Genomic DNA, 21,921 nt, shown 5'->3' on the forward strand with positions numbered 1-21,921 from the left:
CTGAGGTGGGTGGATCACCTGAGGTCAGGAGTTTCAATACCAGCCTGGCCAACATGGTGAAACTAAACCTGGCCAACCTGCCTCTACTAAAAATACAAAAATTAGCTGGACATGGTGACGGCCGCCTGTAATCCCAGGTACTCAGCAGGCTGAGACAGAAAAATTGCTTTAACCCAGGAGACGGAGGTTGCAGTGAGCTGAGATTGTGCCACTGCACTCCAGCCTGGGTGACAAGAGCGGGACTCCGTCTCAAAAAAAACCACTATTGGATATGAAAGGAATCACTTCAGTGGCATTAAATGTTCTCTCTGGCTTTATTCTTCGTTACAGAATAGTCTCCATGGTGGTGCTCATGCCATCTTGATGCTTTGTTTCCTTGTCATCAAGACAGTTTTCTGCACCAACTCAAGCATGGCATGAAATTTCAAAGGCCTTAATAGAAGTTTTCTAACTTTATCTCCATGGAACAGCTGGAAAACGTCTCCAATTATATGAGCTTTTTCCAAAATGTCTCGAAAACACGGAAGTGTCAGCTGGGCGTGGTGGCTTACACCTGTAATCCCAGCATTGTAATCCCAGGTGGGACTAAATCCGTTACTCTCTCCCGATTCTAGAGGAGAACTTAATCCACCTCACCAGAGGAAAACTGATCAGGTCCTGTGGCCTTGAGAAGCCAAGGTAGGCAAATCACTTGAGGTCAGGAGTTTGAAACCAGCCTGGCCAACATGGTGAAACCCCATTTCTACTAAAAGTACAAAAATTAGCTGGGTGTGGTGGTCAGCGTCTGTAATCCCAGCTACTTGGGAAGCTGAGGCATGAGAATTGCTGGAATCCGGGAGGCGGTGGTTGCAGTGAGCCGAGATTTTGCCACTGCACTCCAGCCTGGGCAACAAAACAAGACTTTGTCTCAAAAAAAAAAAAAAAAAAAAGAAAGAAAGAAAGAAAAGAAAGTAAGCCCTGGTGAAAGGAAGAATGAGGACAAAGAGAAGAGACACAACTGTTGGCAAAACTGGAATTTGCCAAGTCACTGGTAACCCAGGGAATCCACCTAGAACAGACTATTTCTCTTGAAAGGCCCATGGCAGGTGCTACCAGAAAAATAAAGGAGGTGGGTGGGCTAGTGCCTTAGAGCGCCGTCAGAAACTGAGATGTGGCCTCCAGAAATGGAGCGCCTTCATTCTGTGTGTGCACACGTGTGTTACATGTATGACTGGCCGCAAAAGATGGGACTAAATCCATTACTCTCTCCTGATTCTGGAAGAGAACTTAATCCACCTTGCCAGAGGAAAACTGATCAGGCCCCAGGAACTGTCCACCAAAGTCACATCCCAGGATTTCCTGGGTCACAGCTGACGAATACTGGAGGGAAGCTTGGCTCTTAAAGATCGTCTGCCCTTGAGCAAGGTGCCTGCTTCCTAGAGAAGTGAAAGCAGATGTCCCTGGCATCTTGCCTTCTCCTAAAGCACATGCAAGCCACATTCACATCCACCTGCACCACCTGGTCTCCTTTCCCCAATAAACCCCTCCTGCCACTTGGAGAACCCCCATCTTCAACTATGAGCAGCTACGGCACACTGAGTACTCAGGCTACGGGCTGTTCTCCATGTTTGGGAGGCCTTTCTCATATACTCCTCGAACCCATCCTGCAAGAGGGCTACTATTACCATTCCTGTTTTACAGACGAGGAAACTGAGGCGCAGGAGGATTAGGTAGCCAGCCATGCAGTCTGCAAGTCCAAGAGCTGGGATCAGAACTCCCGGCCTAGTCCTCTCTCCCTTTTTGCCACATTGCAGCGGGACGGGAGAAGGATCTGGAAATGCCCTCTCTAGAGGAGCCCTTCCTCCCTGAAACCCGTGGCCCGGGACATCTACCTGCGTGGATGAGCTTGTCTGCCAGCTTCTTCCGAGTGGGCTTGCTGAGGTTGAAGTAGTCGTCGTCGTCCTCATCAATGCTCTCTAGGAACAGCGGGATGTGCTGGAAGACGATGGCATGCTGGCAGTGCCGCTGCCTCGCGATGCTCAGTTGCTCGTCCAGCCACTGGTCCTGCGCCTGCTTCAGGCTGGGGCACTGGGAGGGGTTCTGGTACAACTGGGAGTTGAGGACCAGGAACAGGACGCCCCCGACCCAGAAGCTGAAGTAGTCGTCTCCCCAAGTTTGGCAGAACTCCTCGACGGTCTCAGCCGTGGGGGCATTGCCGATGTCGTGGTTGCCGCTGACTAGGACCAATGGGATCGCCCTGTCCACCGTTCTGAGCACTCGCTTCAGGTCCTCCGTCTGCTCCGTTCGCCACGGCTTCCCTGGAAGAGAGAGGGTCACGTCCTGAGACAGCCAGAGGCTTATTCACTTGAAATAACTAACTTAAGTACTTACTAACATAAAATTAAAAGAGAGAGTAATCTAGAAATCCACTTGACCTGGCACATGGAAACTGCAAAATGCAGTCATGTGCTAAAAGCAAACCAACAAGTCCGATGGGGGCCTCTGCCCATCCTTCCCCAGGACACCTTAGAAATTCCATGACTACATGGTCGCCTGCCTCATGTTGCTGAGTGATGGTGTGAAGTCAATCCTGAGATTAAATATTAGTGGACCGGGTGCGGCGGCTCACATCTGTAATCCCAGCACTTTGGGAGACTGAGGTGGGAGGGATCACTTGAGCCCAGGAATTCTGAGACAAACCTAGGCACTATAGTGGGACCTTGTCTTCATAAAAAGAAAATCAGGCCGGATGTGGTGGCTCACACCTGTAATCCCAGCACTTTGGGAAGCACAGGAGGGTGGATCACCTTAGGTCAGGAGTTCGAGACCAGCCTGGACAACGTGGTGAAACCCCATCTCTATTAAAAATACAAAAATTAGCTGGGCATGGGTGCGGGCGCCTGTAATCCCAGCAACTCGGGAGGCTGAGGCAGGAGAATCGCTTGAACTCGGGAGGCAGAGGTTGCAGTGAGCCAAGTTCACACCATTGCCTGGGCAACAAGAGTGAATCTCTGCCTTAGCCTCCCAAAGTACTGGGATTACAGGTGTGAGCCACCGCACCCAGCAGAACATGCATTCTCTAACTGTTGAATACCAAGTTCCTCATATTTCCACTCAATCAAACTCGTTAATGGTGTGGTTCAAATTTTCTGTGACATTATCCTTTTCTTTTGGCCTGTTGATGTATATTTGTTTCTGAGAGACTTGGTTAAGTTGTCACTGTAACTGTGGATTGATCTGTCTCTTTTTGTAATTCTGCCAAGGTTCATGCCATTTACTTTCAGTTACATTGTTAGATGTATAAGAGTTCAGAATTTCAATATCTCACTGAAATAGTTTTATATTTAACCCTAATGAAATAAATATCAAGATAAGAAACAGGCGGTCTATATTAATGCTATGAGAAGATCTTTAATATATAGTAAGTTAATAATATAAGGCACAGAGGAATAAAATCAAACATAATTTTTAAAAGCCTCACATATATTCATGTATTATGAATAAAATGTCCCCCAAGATTCAAAGAAAACTGTTAACTCTGGTTAAATCCAGGAAACAGAAGGAGAGAGGGAGGGAGTCTTACATTTGGTTTAAAACCCTTTATATTAGGCTGGTGCAAAAGTAATTGCAGTTTTTGCCATTGAAAGTAATGGCAAAAAATCACAATTACTTTTGCACCAACCTAAATACTACTCTCTTTCCTTCCCTGCCTCTCTCCCTTCCTTCCCTCCTTTCCCTTCTCCCTTCCTTCTTTCCTTCCTCCCTTTGCCCAAGCTTATGTATAATTTTCACTGGAAAAAAAAAAAAAAAAAAAGAACTCAAAGGTTTTGGCTCCATGGTTCTACGGCTTAAAGAAGATCGAGGAAGCCAGCCAGGTGGCTGGAATGAATGTTTGGACTCGGAGCCCCAGGGCCAGCCTAGATCAACTCAGACCAGCCATGAGGCCAACGTGGACTGCAGACGAACCCCCAGCGCCCCTGGAAGAGAGGACTCTGGGTCCCTGGAGCAGGCAGGACCTGCTTCTGCTGAAGGCTGAGCAGACTGGGCTTCGGACCCCAGCTCCTGCTGCAGGGGTCAGCCAGCCTTTCCTGAGCGCACTCCACTGGTCCCCAGAGATGGAAGGTGGCTGCACGGCCTGAAGCCCAGTGGACAGAGCCTTAGGGAGAAGCAGGTTCTGCCTGCACCAGAAACCAGGAGGCCTCTCTCTCGGGGGTGCTCGGGGTTTGTTCACCTGCCATCTGCATCGAAGGTGCCATTGATTGACATTGCTTCTTTAGCCGAATCCAGACTGCAGGCATCTGTGTTGACTTACATGATCCTCTCGAAGACTCTATTGGTTGGTTCTTTTCCCATGCCAGTTTAGGAATGACAAGTCCTTTGTGGCTTTGAACACAACAAACTCTCTCAAAGAGACCCTTGTGGTCCAAGGCTGATTCATCACCACTTTCCTCACTGGATTTTCTCAAAGACCTGAAAGCGGCCCCTCTTACTTCCTCTTCTTTCTGTTCACACTGACTTGAGGATTTGGGGACATTCGATCACTGACAATACTTTCTAGCACTTCCTACAGGCCAGGCACTGTTCTCAGAGCTGTGTGTGAACCGACTCACTTCCTCTGGACACCAGTGGAGGAGCAGGGATTTGAACTTGGTGGTCTAGAGCAGGGTGCTGTCTACAGGGTCCTGGTCACAAACTAAGGTCCTTGCTCTTAGGGTGACTTCTCTTGGCTGCCCTGAGACACAGGATGAGGACTTTATAATACACTGGGGTGTGGAACATCCCCTGTTCTTGATGTTCAAAGGCATTAATCATGGCCCTTCACCTGCTAACTGAGGCAGGCATGGAAAATGTCTGAATCCCTAATGACCATAAACAGAAAAGTTAAGAAGGGGCAGTTCAAAAGAAAGGCTTACTTGGGAAGGAAACCTTGTCTGGGAGCAACCAACAAGGAAGAGCTGGGAATTACACACGGTAACGTGATGTGTGTTTCCAAACAAAGAGGGATGCTGCTTTTGGGGAAACCACCAATATCCTCCAATAATCTGTTAAAAACAAAAAACAAAAAACAAAAAAAAAAACCATGCAGCTCATCTTCCCTGAATTTCCTCCAGCAAAGATGAGCCTCTTGGCAGGGCATAGTGATTGATGCCTATAATCCCCGCACTTTGGGAGGCCGAGGCGGGCAGATCACTTGAGGTCAAGAGCTCAAGACCAACCTGGCCAACATGGTGAAACCCCATCTCTGCTAAAAATAGAAAAACTAGCCTGGCGTGGTGGCATATACCTGTTACCCCAGCTACTTGGGAGGCTGAAGCAGGAGAATCGCTTGAACCCGGGAGGCGGAGGTTGCAGTGAGCAGCTGAGACCGCACCACTGCACTCCAGCCTGGGCAACAGAGTGAGATTCTGTCTCAAAAAAATTATTTATTTATTTATCTATTGTTGAAAAATAATAATAAAAAAAAGATGAGCCTCTTTCTTGTGTAGCTCTTCCAGCACTTTCTATACCTCTTGCACAGAGTCACAAGCGCTGAGGTGGAGTGAGTGGCCCCGGGGTTGGTCTCTTGCCCCTTACAAGCTGCATGGCCTTGGGTAAGTCCCTTGGTTCTTCTGAGTCTTGGTTTCATCGTGTACGAAATGGGGATGATAATTCCCATCCCTCCGGAATGGCTGTAAGAATTCCTACTAGGATAATGATGCCTCGAGTCTGGTTCAAACAAGAATGCAAAGCTGTCGGCTGTCTGCTTTCCACATCCCATCCCCCGAAATGTGATAAATTCTTCCATTTCTATCAGTGACCCACTGTGTGTGCCTAACAACCAGTAAGTGTTTCGGAAGGAATGAAAATCTTCCCCCAGGGACAGAAATAGTTTTTAGTTAAGAATTTAGAAATAAAAGAGTAAATCCTAGATTACAAAAAGCCAAGTTGAATGTAAACGTTTGCATGATCTTTAACAAGCTCTCATTTGCATATATCAGAATCTCTGTAGGGTTACATACAATATTAACAACAACTTAGTATTAACAAAGATCACAGCACAACTTAGCAGAGCTTCCTGAAAAATAGTCCCATTGTGGCCGGGCGCAGTGGCTCATGCCTGTAATCCTAAGACTTTGGGAGGCTGAGGCAGGAGGAGGATCATTTGAGATCAGGAGTTTAAGACCAGCCTGGCTAATGTGGCAAAACCCCATCTCTACTAAAAATACAAAAATTAGCTGGGCATGGTGGCGTGGGCCTGTAATCCCAGCTACTCAGGAAGCTGAGACAGGAGAATTGCTTGAAGCCGGGAGGCGGAGGTTGCAGTGAGCCAAGATTGCAACATTGCACTCCAGCCTGGGTGACAAGAGCAAAACTCTTTCTCAAAAAAGTCCCATCGTATATGAGAACCCAGTGTCATCGTATATGAGGCTGGCCAAAGCCAACCTCACCAGCATGAACAGAAAAAAATAGAAACCTGCCCAAGGACACAGAGCTTCAATGAGTTTCCTGTCTCATGCAGGGTTCTGTGTTCACAAAAAGAATGTATATAAAGGACAGGAAGAAAGGCAGGGAAACAAGGGGAAAGACTCTGAAAAATGGCAAGAAATGACTCAGAAGAGGGGCAGAGAAGGATTGTTCTGGGGTCTCCAAGGTGGATAAGAGGTATCTGCTGAGAAGTGGGTGCCAAGAGTACCGGGACCCCAATGTCAGCACACACCTGACCCCCATGGAGAGGAGTCCTGGGTGGGAATGGTGAGAGCAGTCTAGAAAGCTGCAAAGTGTTTAAAACACTTAAAAAAACTTTAATGCAATCAGTCAAAATAAAACTAGGAAGTAAAAAGCATTATAACGACAATTACAAAATTCTTATTTGTATCAGTGGTACTGTGAGAGGTATGATTTATTTTTTTCCATATTCATTAAGGCAGACGTTAGTATCTTGGTTGTTTTCCAAATAGCCTTAAAATGCATTGTCTAATAAAATCTCTTTGTGAATTAGGAAGAGAAATAAACATCCTTAACTGGATAAAGGACATCTGTAAATAAGTATAGCTATGATCATAGGTAATGGTGAAAGACTGACTGCCTTCCCCCAAGATCAGGAACAAGACAAGGAGGTCTGATCTCATACTCTCACTGAAATTCATACCAGAAATCCTAGTCAGTGCAATAGGCAGGCAGGCAGGCAGGGAAGGAAGGGAAGGAAGGGAAGGAAGGAAAGGAAGGAAGGAAAAGAAGGAAGGGAGGAAGGAAGGGAAAGGAAGGGAAGGAAGGCAAGGAAGGCAAGGAAGGCAGGAAGGCAGGAAGGAAAGAGAAGGGAAGGGAAGAGAAGGAAGGGAAGGAAGGGAAGGGAGGAAGGGAGGAAGGGAGGAAGGGAAGGAAGGGGAGGAAGGGGAGGAAGGGAGGGAAGGGGAGGAAGGGAAGGAAGGGAAGGGAGGAAGGGAAGGAAGGGGAGGAAGGGAGGGAAGGAAGGAAGGAAGGGAAGGGGAGGAAGGGAAGGAAGGGGAGGAAGGGAAGGAAGGAAGGAAGGGAAGGCAGGGGAGGAAGGGGAGGAAGGGAAGGAAGGGGAGGAAGGGAAGGAAGGGGAGGAAAGAAGGGGAGGAAGGGGAGGAAGGGGAGGAAGGGGAGGAAGGGAAGGAAGGGAAGGAAGGGGAGGAAGGAAGGGGAGGAAGGAAGGGAAGGAAAGAAGGGAAGGAAGGATGGGAAGGAAGGAAGGTAAGGAAGGGAAGAAACAGAAGGAAGCAAGGGAAGGAAGGATGGGAAAGAAGGAAGGGAAAGAAGGAAGGGAAGGAAGGAAGGGAAGGAAGGGAAGGAAAGAAGGACGGGAAGAAATGAAGGGAAGGAAGGAAGGGAAGGAAAGAGGGATGGGAAGGAAGGAAGGGAAGGAAGGAAGGGAAGGAAGGAAGGAAAGGAAAAAGGAATGGAAAGGAAGGAAGGGAAGGCAGGAAGGGAAGGAAGGGAAGAAAGGGAAGGAAGGGAGGGAAGAAAGGGAAGGAAGGGAAGGAAGGAAGGAAGGGAAGAAAGGGAAGGAAGGGAAGAAAGGGAAGGAGGGGAAGGAAGGAAGGGAAGGAAATAAAGGAAGGAAGGGAAGAAAGGAAAGGAAGGAAGGGAAGAAAGGAAGGAAGGGAAGAAAGGAAGGGAAGGAGGGGAAGGAAGGGAAGAAAGAAGGGAAGGAGGGGAAGGAAGGGAAGGAAGGAAGGGAAGGAAAGCAAGGGAAAGAAGGAAGGGAAGGAAGGGAAGGGAAGGGCATACAGATTAGAAAGAAAGAAATCAAACAGTCTATTCTCATAAGACAAGACTGTCTCCACAAAAAAATCCCAAATATCTACAAAAAGCAAAATAAAATAAAACAAAACATCAAAGACTCCTAGCACTAATAAAAGAAATTAGCTTGGATGCAAAGTAAATATATAAAAATCAATAGTATTTCTATATCCTAACACAATATAAAAATTAGAGGTTTAACAAGAAGGATTTAAGAGATATTTGGGAGGTAGAATTGACAGGAATCCTCTTGTACTGGTTACAGGAAGGACTCAAAATTAATTCCCAGACATCTGAGCAACTGGGAGGCTGGTCATGTTGTTTACTGTCAGGGAAAAGACTAGGAGAGAAACAGATTACAGGAAGAAATCAAAAGCTCAGTTTGAATATAAAATTCGATGTATTGTTACAGTCAAAAAAAAAAAGTGGGGGGAAACAGACAAATTGGACCTCAAGAAAATTTAAAACGTTTGTGCATCAAAAGACACTGTCAACAGAGAAAAAAGTGCAAACCATGGAATGGGAGAAAATATTCTCAAATTAAACATCTGACAGGGAATTAATATCAGAGTATATGGAGAACTCCTAAAACTCAACAATCACTAAAACAACCCAACTCAAAAGTTGGCAAAGGATTCAACAGACATTTCTCCAAAGAGGATATATAAATGGCCAATAAGGACATTAAAAAGGTGCCCAACACGACTACTTATTAGAGAAATGCAAATCAAAACCACAATGAGATACCACCCCATACCCATGAGGATAGCTACTATCGAAGAGAGAAAATAACAGGTGTTGGTGAGGATGTGGAGAAACTGGAAACCTTGTGCATTGTTGATGGGAATGAAAAATGGTGTAGCCACTGTGTAAAACAATATGGTGGCTCCCCTCAAAATTAAACATAGAATTACCAGATAATCCAACAATTCTATATCTGAGTATGTCTCCAAAATAACTGAAAGCAGGGTCTCAAAGAGATGTTTTTATACCTATGTTCACAGTAGCATTATTCACAATAGCTTAAACATGGAAGCAACCCAAATATCCACTGACAGATGAATGGATAAGCGAGCTGTGCTATATCCATACAATGGAATACTATTCAATCATAATAAAGAAGGGAATTCTGACACATGCTACAACATGGATGAACCTTTAGGATATATGCTAAGTGAAATAAGTCAAGCAGAAAAGACAAATACTGCTTGATGTCACTTATATGAGGCACTTACAGTGGTCAAATTCATAGAGGCAGAAAGTAGAATGGTGGTTGCCAGGACTTTCAGGAGGGAAGGATGGTAAGTTACTGTTTAATGGGCACAGAGTTTCCATTTTGCAAGATAAAAAGAGCCATGGAGACAGATGGTGATGATGACTGCACAACAAACAGGAATATACTTCATGCCACTGAATGGTACCCTTAAAAGGGTTAAGGTGGTACATGTAACGTTATGTATATTCTGCCATGCTAAAAGAAAAGAGAAGAAACTGCCAAAGTTATCAATATACTCATGATCCCTCCAGGTTGGGCTGCTGAGAGGGCAGCTGGATCGAGGAGTCTGGAGTTCAGTGGAAGGTGGGGCTGGAGACACATTCACCATCATTCTAATAGATGCCCCCACGATGGTGCCCTTGGGGTTGGCTTTTCAAGGGGGTCCATAGGTGGGCTCTAGATTCAGAGGACCTGAGGTTGCTTTTTATTAGGGGTATCCTCTGGGGATGCTGCCCTCTGAGCCTGTCTTCTAGACACTAAAATGAAAATCTTATCACCTCCTTTATGGAAATTGTGAGGTAAATGAGATCACGTATTTAAAGCGTCCAGTATGTAGTATGTGCATACCTTCCCTTCCCCTCTTTCTAACAGTCCCCTACCCAGGGAAGAGACAGGGGAGGAGGGAGGCGGGTCTCAGGTTTCCTGAGATCTCCTTTGCATTTTCCTCATTCTCAGGGAGCTTGACCCCCAGTGCTGCTGCTGTCCCTGAGAAATGCAGGAAAGAACACACATGTCTGCAGGTTGACATCCTAGCCCAGAGCTCACGTTTGCCTGACAACTCATCTGCTGTGGTGCCTGGAGGCCACATCTGTCCTGCAGACAGATGGATACATGGATGAGACGGTGCTTAGGCCCCTGCACAGAGAGGGAAGCATGCCAAGGACAAGAATTTCCAGAGCCAGCCCTAAGAGGTCCCTGGAAACAGAGTCGGTGGGGCCCCGTCCCTACCTCAGGGTGGAACGGAATAGTCAAGTCAGGGCATCAACTATATGGTTAAGATCATAGTTCAGTAATTAAAACTCCTTTCAGGGGGCAAGTAGAACTCCTTTCAGGGGGCAACTGGAAATATCCATTAGAACTTTAATAACTTCATGATACTGAGCGAACCAGCAGCTCCATTTATCAGCATTTATCCCACAGAGACATACACAAGTGTGCAAAACATAACTATTCCTTGTAATAATAATTGAGAAGGTATAAACATTTAAATTGGCTTAAATGTTCATTAATAAGGAATGGATAGTATGTGTAGAGTAATAAACAGGCATCACAAAGAATGAAGGAGATCTGAAGTTAGTGGCCACGGATACATAGAAAAGGTACATGGTTAAGGTTTGGGGAGCAAGCGTTGGGCTGGCAGTGGCAGACAGTAGTGAAAACAGGAAGTTACAAGAGCTAGTAGTATGACACAATTTTGTTAAAAATAAATCAACGAGTTGGTATACTCAGAGATAAAAGTATCTAGAAAAACATGGCAAAACTGTTAGTAGTAGCTGTCTATGGGGAAGTGGAAGGACAGAAAATATTTCAGTTTGCTGCAAAACTTAATTTTTATGAGCATAAGTTACTTTCATTATAGAAAAATAATCAAGACATTAAAAAAAATCACAACTGCACTAAAATTAGATCTTATTAAGTAAACAAGTAAACACTTAAATAAAATGGGAACAAATATAAAACAAGTGACAAGGCCAATTGTGTAAGTACTGTTCTTTACTCTCAGAAAGAGAGAAAATGGGGAAAAGAGTAGCAGAAAGGTAATTCTAAACAAATTCTTAAAAAAAAAAAATCGCAGTGGGTAAATTCATTAAAAAAAATGTAAAACAAAATTGCGCTCAGGACAAATTGTGTTCTTTCTGAATCTGAATAACCACATTTTCATAAAGAGAGTCTTCTTCTAGAGCAGATGACTTCAAAAGTCAACACCTAGTGAGTATCAGAGACAATATGGTATCTCTGCTACTATTTTGATATCTGAATAAAATACCATCAAAGGAGAAAGTGGTTGTCCTGGTCTTGTAAATCTAGTTTCTGTTTATTTTTTTTGAGATGGAGTCTCGCTCTGTCACCCAGGCTGGAGTGTAGTGGCGCAATCTTGGCTTGCTGCAACCTCCGCCTCCCGGGTTCACGCGATTCTCCTGCCTCAACCTCCTGAGTAGCTGGGATTATAGGCATGTACCACCACGCCAGGCCAATTTTTGTATTTTTAGTAGAGATGGGGTTTCGTCATATTGGCCAGTCTTCAACTCCTGACCTCAGGTGATCCGCCCACCTCGGCCTCCCAAAGTGCTGGAATTACAGGTGTGAGACACCATGGCTGGCCATAAATCTTGTTTCTTCAATTTTACTAAAATATGATATGTGTTTCTCAACTATTTTTCTCGTTACTGCTCCCCCAAGGAGCCTAAAAATTAGACTTTTTTCCTAATCTCCCCTCCACTAATAACAGCTTGAGCTATAAATACACAAGCAATATAATTCATCCTCTGAAGGTATGTAATTCAGTGATTTTTAGAATATTCACAGAGTTGTGGACTGTCACGAAAATCAATTGTGGGACATTCTCATCACCCCAAAATGAACTTTCACCCATTAGCAGCCCCTCCCCATTGCCTCGCAACTCCCACCACCCTAATTCTAAGTAATCACTAATCTACCTTCTGTAGATTTCTCCACTCCAGCCATTTCATAGAAATAGAATCATATAAAATGTAGTCTTGTGTGACTGATCTTTCACTTTGCATGATGTTTTCAAGGTTCGTCTATTTTGTAGCCTATATTAGTGCTTCATTCTTTAATTGCTGAATACTATTCTACCATATGAATATATCAGCATATTTTGTTTATCCATTCATCTGCTGATGGACATTTGGGTGGTTTCTGCTTTCTGGCTGTTATGAATTATGCTGCTATGAAAATCCATGTGCAAGTTTGTGTGTGGATATCTTTCATCTCTCTTGAGTGTGTACCTAGGAGTATACATGGTCTTCCATGAATTATTTTTCCTCCAAAGTGATCACCTCTTTTGTACTTAACCTTCTTTAGAGCTAATGCTGGTGCCGCTATAAGGTATGTACATACTTAATCATAGAATATTCAGTTTAACAAATTGCTTCTGGACATTTGGTACACATGAGGCATTGCTCAAGGCTAATGATGGACAATGTGATCTCCAGGGACGAACAAGTTCCAGGACAATTCCATGCAGATTCACTACGGCCAAGTCCCTTCACTGCAAGGAAAGAGCACAATTCATTTCTGTTTAGAGATTCTGGGGTGTCAGATCCATGAACAAGTCTTATTTAGAATGACTGCCTTTTTTTACTTTAAGATTCCATTCTACAGTCTGAACTCAGGTATTCGTGGCTATGCCCCTAAATCTTCAGTCCCATTTGGGATTTTAAATACGCAACCTAATGAAAAGTCAGTAAGAGTTTTACAGTTAAACTCCACATAGAGATATTGCTCTTTCAAAGCCAGAGGCAGAATCTAAGCAGTCTTAGTCATTACAGCGCTAGAAGCACAAAAGTTATCTGTCTTCAGTTAGGCATTTGTTCAGTGCAATCCTGCCACCCGCTGTGTGCCAGGTCACGGCCAGACCAGCGTGAGTGAGAGGCGTCTTTGTTCTCAATGGCCCAAGCTCTAGGGAGGGGCCCAGACGTGGGAATAGGCAATGACCTTGTGGTGTTGCATGAGTTATGAAGTTACGTCATGAAAGTAATGGGTGCCGTGGAAGCTCAGGGTGGGGGTTCAAGCCAGTTGGGAGGTGCCCCAGAGCTTTCCCAGAGGAAGCAACATTCCCACCAAACATCACAGGAATTAGGTGGAACTAGGGCCTGCTGAAGAGGGGAAAGAAGGCGGGGAAGGGAGCTTTCCTAACCAAAGGGAACAGTAGGGTGAGGGTGGAGAGGCTGAAAAAAAAAAAGACCAGGGTGCCTTTTGGAAAGTGGGGCAGTAAAGAGTAAACAAATCAGAGAAATAAAAAAAGTTTGGGTTTCTGAAGCACCAACTGTGTACCAGGCCCCTGGCTAAGTACTCTACACAGATTATCTCATCCGATTCTATAAAAATCCTACTGGGATCATTTTTTAGTATAACTATATTCTATGCAATATTTCTGTTTAAATACACACAGACACACACACACACAAACACACATATATATAATAATAATTATTATTTTTTGAGACAGAATCTTGCTCTGTTGCGCAGGCAGGAGTAGAGAGGCGTGAATCTTGGCTCACTACAACCTCCACCTCCTGGGTTCAAGTCATTCTCTTGCCTCAGCCTCCCAAGTAGCTCGGATTACAGGCATCCGCCATCACACCCAGCTAATCTTTGTACTTTTAGTAGAGATGGGGTTTCACCATGTTGGCCAGGCTGGTCTCGAACTCCTGACTTCAAGTGATCTGCCCGCCTCCGCCTCTCAAAGTGCTGGGATTACAGGCGTGAGCCACTACGCCTGAATTGTTCCTATATTTTTCTTATCAAATCTACCCTTCCTAAACTCAAGTCCCATCTGGGTTAACACAGCCTGACTCCAGAGCTGGTGTTTTCAGCTAAGAATGGGAAAGACTGCGCTGTCTCCTGGTCAGCACCAACAGCAGACACAGCATGAACTCTATCAGGGGAAGGGAAGGGAGCTGCAGTTAGCTCCATGAATTTCAATGTTGAGATACAAGACTTCAGGTCCAATCCCTTAAGCAGTGAGTCAGCTTGGCCACGTTTTTCTTGATGTGATACCTATCAGACTGGCAACAATAAAAAACTGTAGATTGGCCAGGAGCAGTGGCTCACGTCTATAATCCCAGCACTTTGGCACACCGAGGCGGGCGGATCATTTGAGGTCAGGAGTTTGAGACCAGCTTGGCCAACATGGCGAAACCCTGTCTCTACTAAAAATACAAAAACTAGCCGGGCCTGGTGGCAGGTGCCTGTAGTCCCAGCTACTTGAGAGGCTGAGGCTGGAGGATCACTTGAACCCAGGAGGCAGAGGTTGCAACCTGGGCGACAGAGCAAGACTCTGTCTCAAAAAAGAAAAAATAAAAAAGGTGTTGATAATACCATTTGTTGGTGAGAGCATGGGGATACAGGGATTCTCCTATATGGCTGGCTGGGATGTAAATGGTTTCTTTTATTCAAATTTAAAAATGCACATTCAGATGGGAGCAGTGGTTCACGTCTGTAATCCCAACACCTTGGGAGGCTGAGGCGGGCAGATCACTTGAGGTCAGGAGTTCAAGACCAGCCTGGCCAAAATGGTGGAAACCTGTCTCTACTAAAAATACAAAAAATAGCTGGGCATGGTGGCATGCACCAATAATACCAGCCATTTGGGAGGCTGAGGCAGGAGAATCATTTGAACCCAGGAGGCAGAGGTTGCAGTGAGCTGAGATCCTGCCACTGCACTCCAGCCTGGGCAACAGAGCAAGATTCTTAAGCAAAAAAGTTTAATGGGCTAATAGTTTCATGTGGCTGGGGAGGCCTCACAATCATGGCAGAAGGTGAAACGCATGTCTTACATGGTGGCAGGCAAGAGAGCATGAGAACCAAGAGAAAAGGTAAAAACCCCTTATAAAACCATCAGATCTCCTGAGACTTATTCACTACCATAAGAACAGTATGGGGGAAACCGTCCCCATGACTCAATTACGTCCGCCTGGCCCCACTCCCTTGACACATGAGGATTATGCAAATATGCTTAGAAACGTCTCTCGGAAAGATACACAAGAAACTGGTCGTGGTCTCCAGGAGTGAAGACGGAAAGATTGACTTACTATGTCCTATATACTTTAGCTATATATAGGATTTGATTTTTCCCTCCATACGCACAAACGACCTTAAAAATTAAACACCTATAGGCCAGGCGTGGTCGCTCACACCTGTAATCCCAGCACTTTCGGAGGCCAAGGCATGTGGATCACCTGAGGTCAGGAGTTCGAGACCAGCCTGGCCAACATGGTGAAAGCTTGTCTCTACTAAAACTACAAAAATTAGCCGGGCATGATGGCACATTCCTGTAAGTCCCAGCTACTCTGGAGGCTGAGGCAGGAGAATAGCTTGCACCCAGGAGGCAGAGGTTGCAGTGAGCTGAGATCACGCCATTGAACTCCAGCCTGGGCGACAAAAGCGAAACTCTGTCTCAGAAGAAAAAAAAAAAAAAAAATTAAACACCCATATAAATGCATGTATGTTAATTACCATTACACTACGTACGCGTGCGCGTGCGCGCACACACACACACACCCCCCCCCCTGTATGTTTTTATCAGGCCATTATTAAAACTGAACAAAACTGGATGACTTTATATAGTTCTGGACAGGCCTAGACAGGAGAGCACACATGCCTTCACACAGATCCTGTCTTCCCAAGAGAGATGCACTCTTCGTTTGGTGAGCGTGTGGCACTGGTTTTCTCCCCAGGAAATGGGACCCAGATAAATCAATCAGAGCAGTGCGAGACCAGGCCTTTTTCAGCCTTGGAGAAGGAAGCCTTTGCCCTAAAAATACAAAAGTGTCAGCTTCTCTTTTGTGTTCTTTGTAGCTGTACCTGAAACCAAGCATCTGTTTGTGACTTGGCTTCAGTTACTAGCAAGTTTTTCCTAAGGAGGTGTTCAAATCCTGCACACCAAAGGATTTGTGCTTCAGTGAAGGAAACTTCTTGTTTTCTATACCTTTACCTTTGAAATGAACAAAGTATCTTATTATTTTATTTTATTTATTATTTATTTTGAGACCAAGTCTCGCTCTATCGCCCAGGTTGGAGTGTAGTGGTGTAATCTTGGCTCACTGCAACCTCTGCCTCCTGGATTCAAGTGATTCTCCTGCCTCAGCCTCCCGAGTATCTGGGACTACAGGCATGCACTACCATACTTGGCTAATTTTGGTATTTTTAGTGGAGACAGGGTTTCACCATGTTGGCCAGGCTGGTCCTGAACTCCTGACTTCAGGTGATCCACCCTCCTTGGCGTTCCAAAGTGCTGGGATTACAGGTGTGAGCCACCGTGCCCAGCCCAAAGTGTTTTATTTTATACAAATTCTGTGCAAAGCTTAGTTTACAACTCAACAAAAATAAACAAAATTATATGTTGTTATTAGGATAAAAATCCCATGCCCAATTCATTTATCCCTCAATTAAACTCTTTTGGCATGGAGGACTAAAAGCAAACAATATTTGGAATGTCCCTAGGATAGCTATGAATGGCATGTTGCCATAGTATTTCAGAAGCCACTGGTATAAGTCCTAGATGGATAGGATGAGCTCTTGGCCACAAAGCTTTTCTTAGGATTTTAATATACTACAATTTATCGTTTACTGGGAACCCAGGTGGAATGACTTCATTTCCAAGAACACAAGTGCCCACATTACCACCATTATTTTTTTCAGATTAAGGCTCTGTCTTCTGAAGGGAAAATGACCACTATGCTTCACTGAAAGTCCATCTCAATCAGAAAGACAGGCAGATACCACGGAAACTTAGTGCTTACCTGCCAAGCCCGAGACATCACGATGACACACATTTTGTGTTTCCCTCTGAGGGTAAAAGAAGAAGGAAACTGCTGCAAAGTACCGAGGAATATAACCCAGTTATAAAACAGAACGAGAAACAAATGGCAAACCCAAGTGTTGACATTCCCATTCAACCAGACCACCCCTCTGCTTGCAGGAACTAGGAGTAGAGAAAAAATACAAAAAAAAAAAAAAAAAAAAAAAAAAAAAAAAAAAGCGGCTGGGGCTGGGCACGATGGCTCATACCTGTAATCCCAGCACTTTGGGAGGCCGAGGCAGGCAGATCACCTGAGGTCAGGAGTTCCAGACCAACCTGACCAACATGGTGAAACCTTGTCCCTACTAAAAACACAAAGATTAGCTGGGTGTGGTGGCGGGCACCTGTAGTCCCAGCTACTTGGGAGGCTGAGGCAGGAGAATCCACTTGAACCCGGGAGACAGAGGTTGCAGTGAGCCAAGATCACACCACTGCACTCCAGCCCGGGTGACAGAGCAAGATCCATCTAACAAAAAAAAAAAAAAAAAAAGAGGTAAAATAAATAAATAAATAAATAAATAAATAAATAAATAACAACCGGACCATCCCAGCCAGCAATACGCAGAGATGGTAAGATTCTACTAGCAGATAATTTTTAAAAATCAACCACCTCTGAGACTTCAAAATATTTTCTCTCCTCTATGGAGGTTGTCTAAATAACAGATTCTGTGAATAGACTTCAACTGTGTTATGAATCCATGTACTGTCTTAGTAAGAATTTTTTTTTGTTTTTTTTTTTTCCGCCAGCAAGAACAAGCAAACCAATGTTCTCTGAGGCAAACAGACAAGAAAAGATGCTGCTTAGTTAAATAAAATAAGACCGCTCTAATCCCTATTCCCTGTACGCACGGCAACTCAAAGGAGAACTGATGATGATACACTCAGCCGCTGCTGAAAGATTTGAAATTAAATAGCAGGACAACCTCCGTAAGCGGAGAGACAGTCAGTCGATGTCACAGGCCATTGACGGAGCCTTTTACTCATTCGGAGCGGCAGAGAGTGGACTCCCCGGTTCAATATAAGTAGCAGCCAAAAGAACAACAAAATCAATATGGCCCTCGAGTAAGTAGACACCGAGCAGTTACTTGCAAACCAAATGATTTCTCCAGCTGAGGCAGGCTGCAGGGCAGCCAGATGAATGACAGTTTGCAATGAGGAAGAATTTCCTGCTGGAAAGACTGCTGCCATACTTCGTCAAATCCTGTACCAGCTGGGCACGGTGGCGCAGGCCTGTCATCTCAGCACTTTGGGAGGCCAAGGCAAGCGCATCACCGGAGCCCCAGAGCTCTAGACTAGCCTGGGCAACATGACGAGACTCTGTCTCTACAAAAATACAAAAATTAGTTAGGCATGGTGGTGTGCACCTGTAGTCCCAGCTACTCAGGAGGCTGAGGCAGGAGGCTCACCGGAGCCTGGGGAGGTCAAGTTTGCAGTGAGCTGTCATTGCACCACTGGACTCCAACCTGGGTGACAGACTTTAACTGTGTTATGAATCCATGTACTGTCTTAGTAAGAATGTTTTTTGTTTTTTTCCCTGTCTCAAGGAAAAAAAAAAAAATCCTTTCCCACCTACATAGTTTCCTCAGGCTGCCCCGGCTTTCAGGGGTTTCTTTCATCCTGGGATTCCAGCCACTGGCTTTCCCATGGACCCCGAGGCTGGGTGGTGCAGTAAGATGCAGGCTCCAGCGTATTTTCATTGCACAATCAAGATGCTCAGTAGTGTGTGGGTTGGTCTAATGCGAAATCAGCTGAGGGCAGAAATTAACAGGAAGACATTGGGATACCCACTTCTCAACTCTCCGATCACCCCAATTTCAGGAATGGGTTATCAGCAGGGCTCTTTCAGAATCCTTCCTCATCAGTCCAGGATTTCTGATGAGAACAGGGGGGTCAGCAACGTTTCCACCCGGCTCCCATCTAACTTTCGCATGTGCGCACACACACTGCACATGCACACGCACGTGCACAATGCACACATATAGTGCACACACACACGCACACAGGGTGTCATTCCTCTGTCTTCTATAGCCTTTTCCCCTAACAGAACAGTGGGCGAACCTTAGGCAATTACAGGTGTGACTTCTGGCTTACTGTAATCTGTGAAGCTGCAATGGGCAGGATATGCCTGTTCTGGATGAACTGTGTCTCTGCAAATTCCTATGTGAAGTCCTGACCCCAGTACCTCATCATATGACTGCATTTGGACACCGGGCCTCCAACAAAGTAATTAAGTTAAAGTGAGGTCCTCAGGGTGAGCCTTAGTTCAGTCTGACTGGAGTCGTTATAAGACGAGGGGATTAATGAGAACACAGCTGCAGAGAGAGGAAGGCCACGTGAGGATACAGGGAGAAGTCGGCCATCTGCAAGCCAAGAAGAGAGGCCTCAGGAGGAATCGATCTGCCAACACTTTGATCTCAGGCTTCCAGCTTCCAGAACTGTGAGAAAGCAAATTTCTGCTGTGTACACCCCCAAGCCTGTGGTCCTTCCTGCCTTACAGAAAAGGAATTCACTCCCAGGGAGGGAGGACAGTGAGGTGTGGTTGGAGCAGCTGTGCTTCCCTTACCTGAAGCTTCCTGATGCTCTGGGAGAAGGAATGTTCTCTGGAAAATTCTGCCAGCTGCCATGGGATAGGAGGTGGGTTTGTAGCATGCCTCACTTCTCCCCACTGGTTTCTGCCCATGCCACTGCCTCCACCACGCGGGGAAAGGCTGCCATCCACCCAGCTCCCTGACTCAGACATCTGATCCCTGACCGCTCCCTTCCCGCCGCCCTCATACCCAGCCACCACCATGTCTTGGGGATCCCACTTCCCAAACGTCTCTCCAACCCCTCATGGTGCATGGTTTCCTTTGCCTAAATCAGAGTATATTTCCCCAAATAACCTGTGATGTATGCGAACCATCCCCCACTCCGGCCCCCAGGCTCCCTCTGGGGCTTCCTCCAGGTCGGGAATGACAAAGTCATAAACATCTCCTGTGTTCACAGTGGTGGTGGCCACGATGGCAGACAAGAAGAGGCATACTCAGTGCTAAGATGCCCCGAACTCACGGACTCTGGGGGTCCCACTGACTTACTACCCAGGCCCTGCCCCAGTGAGCTCACCCTCTGTCCTCTGCTTCAATTCCTCACACACTTTACCCATCCCTCTTGCCTTGCAGAACCGGCAAGACCACGCTGCTTCTCCCCGGGTTACAGCTCACTGCCTGGGAGAAAATAACCTCCTGACCAGCCCATCACTTCCTTGAGTGGCCCGTGCAATCCATTCTCGCACAGCCACCAGCAGGGGCTCTTTCAGCTGTCACCACCCTGGCCTCTTCCAATCACAAACCGCTCGCAGCTTCCCACACTCATCTCAACTTCAGATCCTTTATCCCACTGACACCTTACATCATCCCTTCCCTGGTGCAGTAGATGGCCTTGTGGCATCTTATGCAAGAGATCCTTTTGGGAAACCTTGCCCATTTCAAGGCTTGAACATTTCCAGACTAATTCTGCAACAGAACGGTGTATTTCTGTTACCAGCTGAAATGTCCGTGCCATTTTGCAAGAGAATGGAAAGTGTTTTGCATTTACTCATTACCAGCTCTGAAATGACATGATTCTTTTTGTTTTGTTTGAGATGGGGAGTCTCACTCTGTCATCCAGGCTGGAGTGCAGTGTGGTGCGTTCTCAGCTCACTGCAGCATCTGCCTCCCAGGTTCAAGTGATTCTCATGCCTCGGCCTCCTGAGTAGCTGGGATTACAGGCATGCGCCACCACACCTAATTTTTGTATTTTTAGTAGAGATAGAGCTTTGCCATGTTGGCCAGGCTGGTCTCGAACTCCTGACCTCAAGTGATCTGCCTACCTGTAATCCCAAAGTGTTGGGATTACAGGCATGAGCCACTGTGCCCGGCCAACATGATTCTTGACAAATGCTTACTTTGAAGGGACTTATAGGTGGAGATCACTTACAAGATAGGCTTTTATTTTTTTCACACTACTTTGGATTCACACAGCATCAATCCCTTTATTCCACCCCAATCATTTACAGATGAGCAAACTGAGGCTTGATGCAGTCATAGTGGTGCAGGGGAGGAAAGAATGAGGACTCAGGGTTCAGCTGCAGGGGGTCCAGCATAGCCACAAAGGTTCAGCCTGGGAACTGATGTGTCAACAGGACCACAGGTACAGATGGTGGGGAGTGTGGTGACCTCGTGTTCAAATCTCTCTCAGTGACCACTAGCTGTACTCTTGTGCACCACAATGAATGATAACACGCCTTAGATATCTTTAGCAAGTGCTTCCATCTGCCAGGGCACCAAGGCCAAGTATTTCACATATATTTCATCTTGACAATAACTCTGTCACTATGACACCACCTCTTACTTAGTTGTCTGCTGTCTTAATTTCTCTAGGTATAAAGCAGCAATAGGTCAGCTACAGGGGCTCATGCCTTTAATCCCAGCACTCTGGGAGGCTGAGGCAGGAGGATGGCTTGAGCCCAGGAGTTCAAGACCAGCCTGGGCAACACAGGGAAATCCCATCTCTACTTTTTTGAGATGAAGTCTTACTCTGTCGCCCAAGCTGGAGTGCAATGGCACGATCTCGGCTCACAACCTCCGCCTCCTGGGTTCAAGTGATCTTCCTACCTCAGCCTCCCGAGTAGCTGGGATTACAGGTGCATATCAGCACAACCAGCTAATTTTTGTATTTTTAGTAGAGATGGGGTTTCACTATGTTGGCCAAGCTGGTCTTGAACTCCCGACCTCATGATCTGCCCGCCTCAGCCTCCCAAAGTGCTGGGATTACAGGTGTGAGCCACTGTACCTAGCCTTTTTTTTTTCTTTTTAATACAGAGTCTCACTCTGTTGCCCAGGTTGGAGTGCAGTGGGGT

The 21,921-nt window shown here is 45.8% G+C and overlaps 1 protein-coding gene across 1 annotated transcript in view; it reads right to left on the bottom strand.

Annotated features, from left to right (window-relative positions):
* Positions 1 to 21,921, bottom strand: part of LOC105467747 (calcineurin like phosphoesterase domain containing 1) — a 135,662-nt gene that overhangs the window by 37,818 nt on the left and 75,923 nt on the right. Inside the window, exon 3 of the mRNA XM_071084135.1 lies at positions 1,872 to 2,297. Coding sequence (XP_070940236.1) covers positions 1,872 to 2,297 — 426 coding nt within the window. The remainder of the gene's footprint in view (positions 1 to 1,871; positions 2,298 to 21,921) is intronic.

Source organism: Macaca nemestrina, chromosome 18 (assembly GCF_043159975.1).
Source record: "Macaca nemestrina isolate mMacNem1 chromosome 18, mMacNem.hap1, whole genome shotgun sequence".
NCBI lineage: Eukaryota > Metazoa > Chordata > Mammalia > Primates > Cercopithecidae > Macaca > Macaca nemestrina.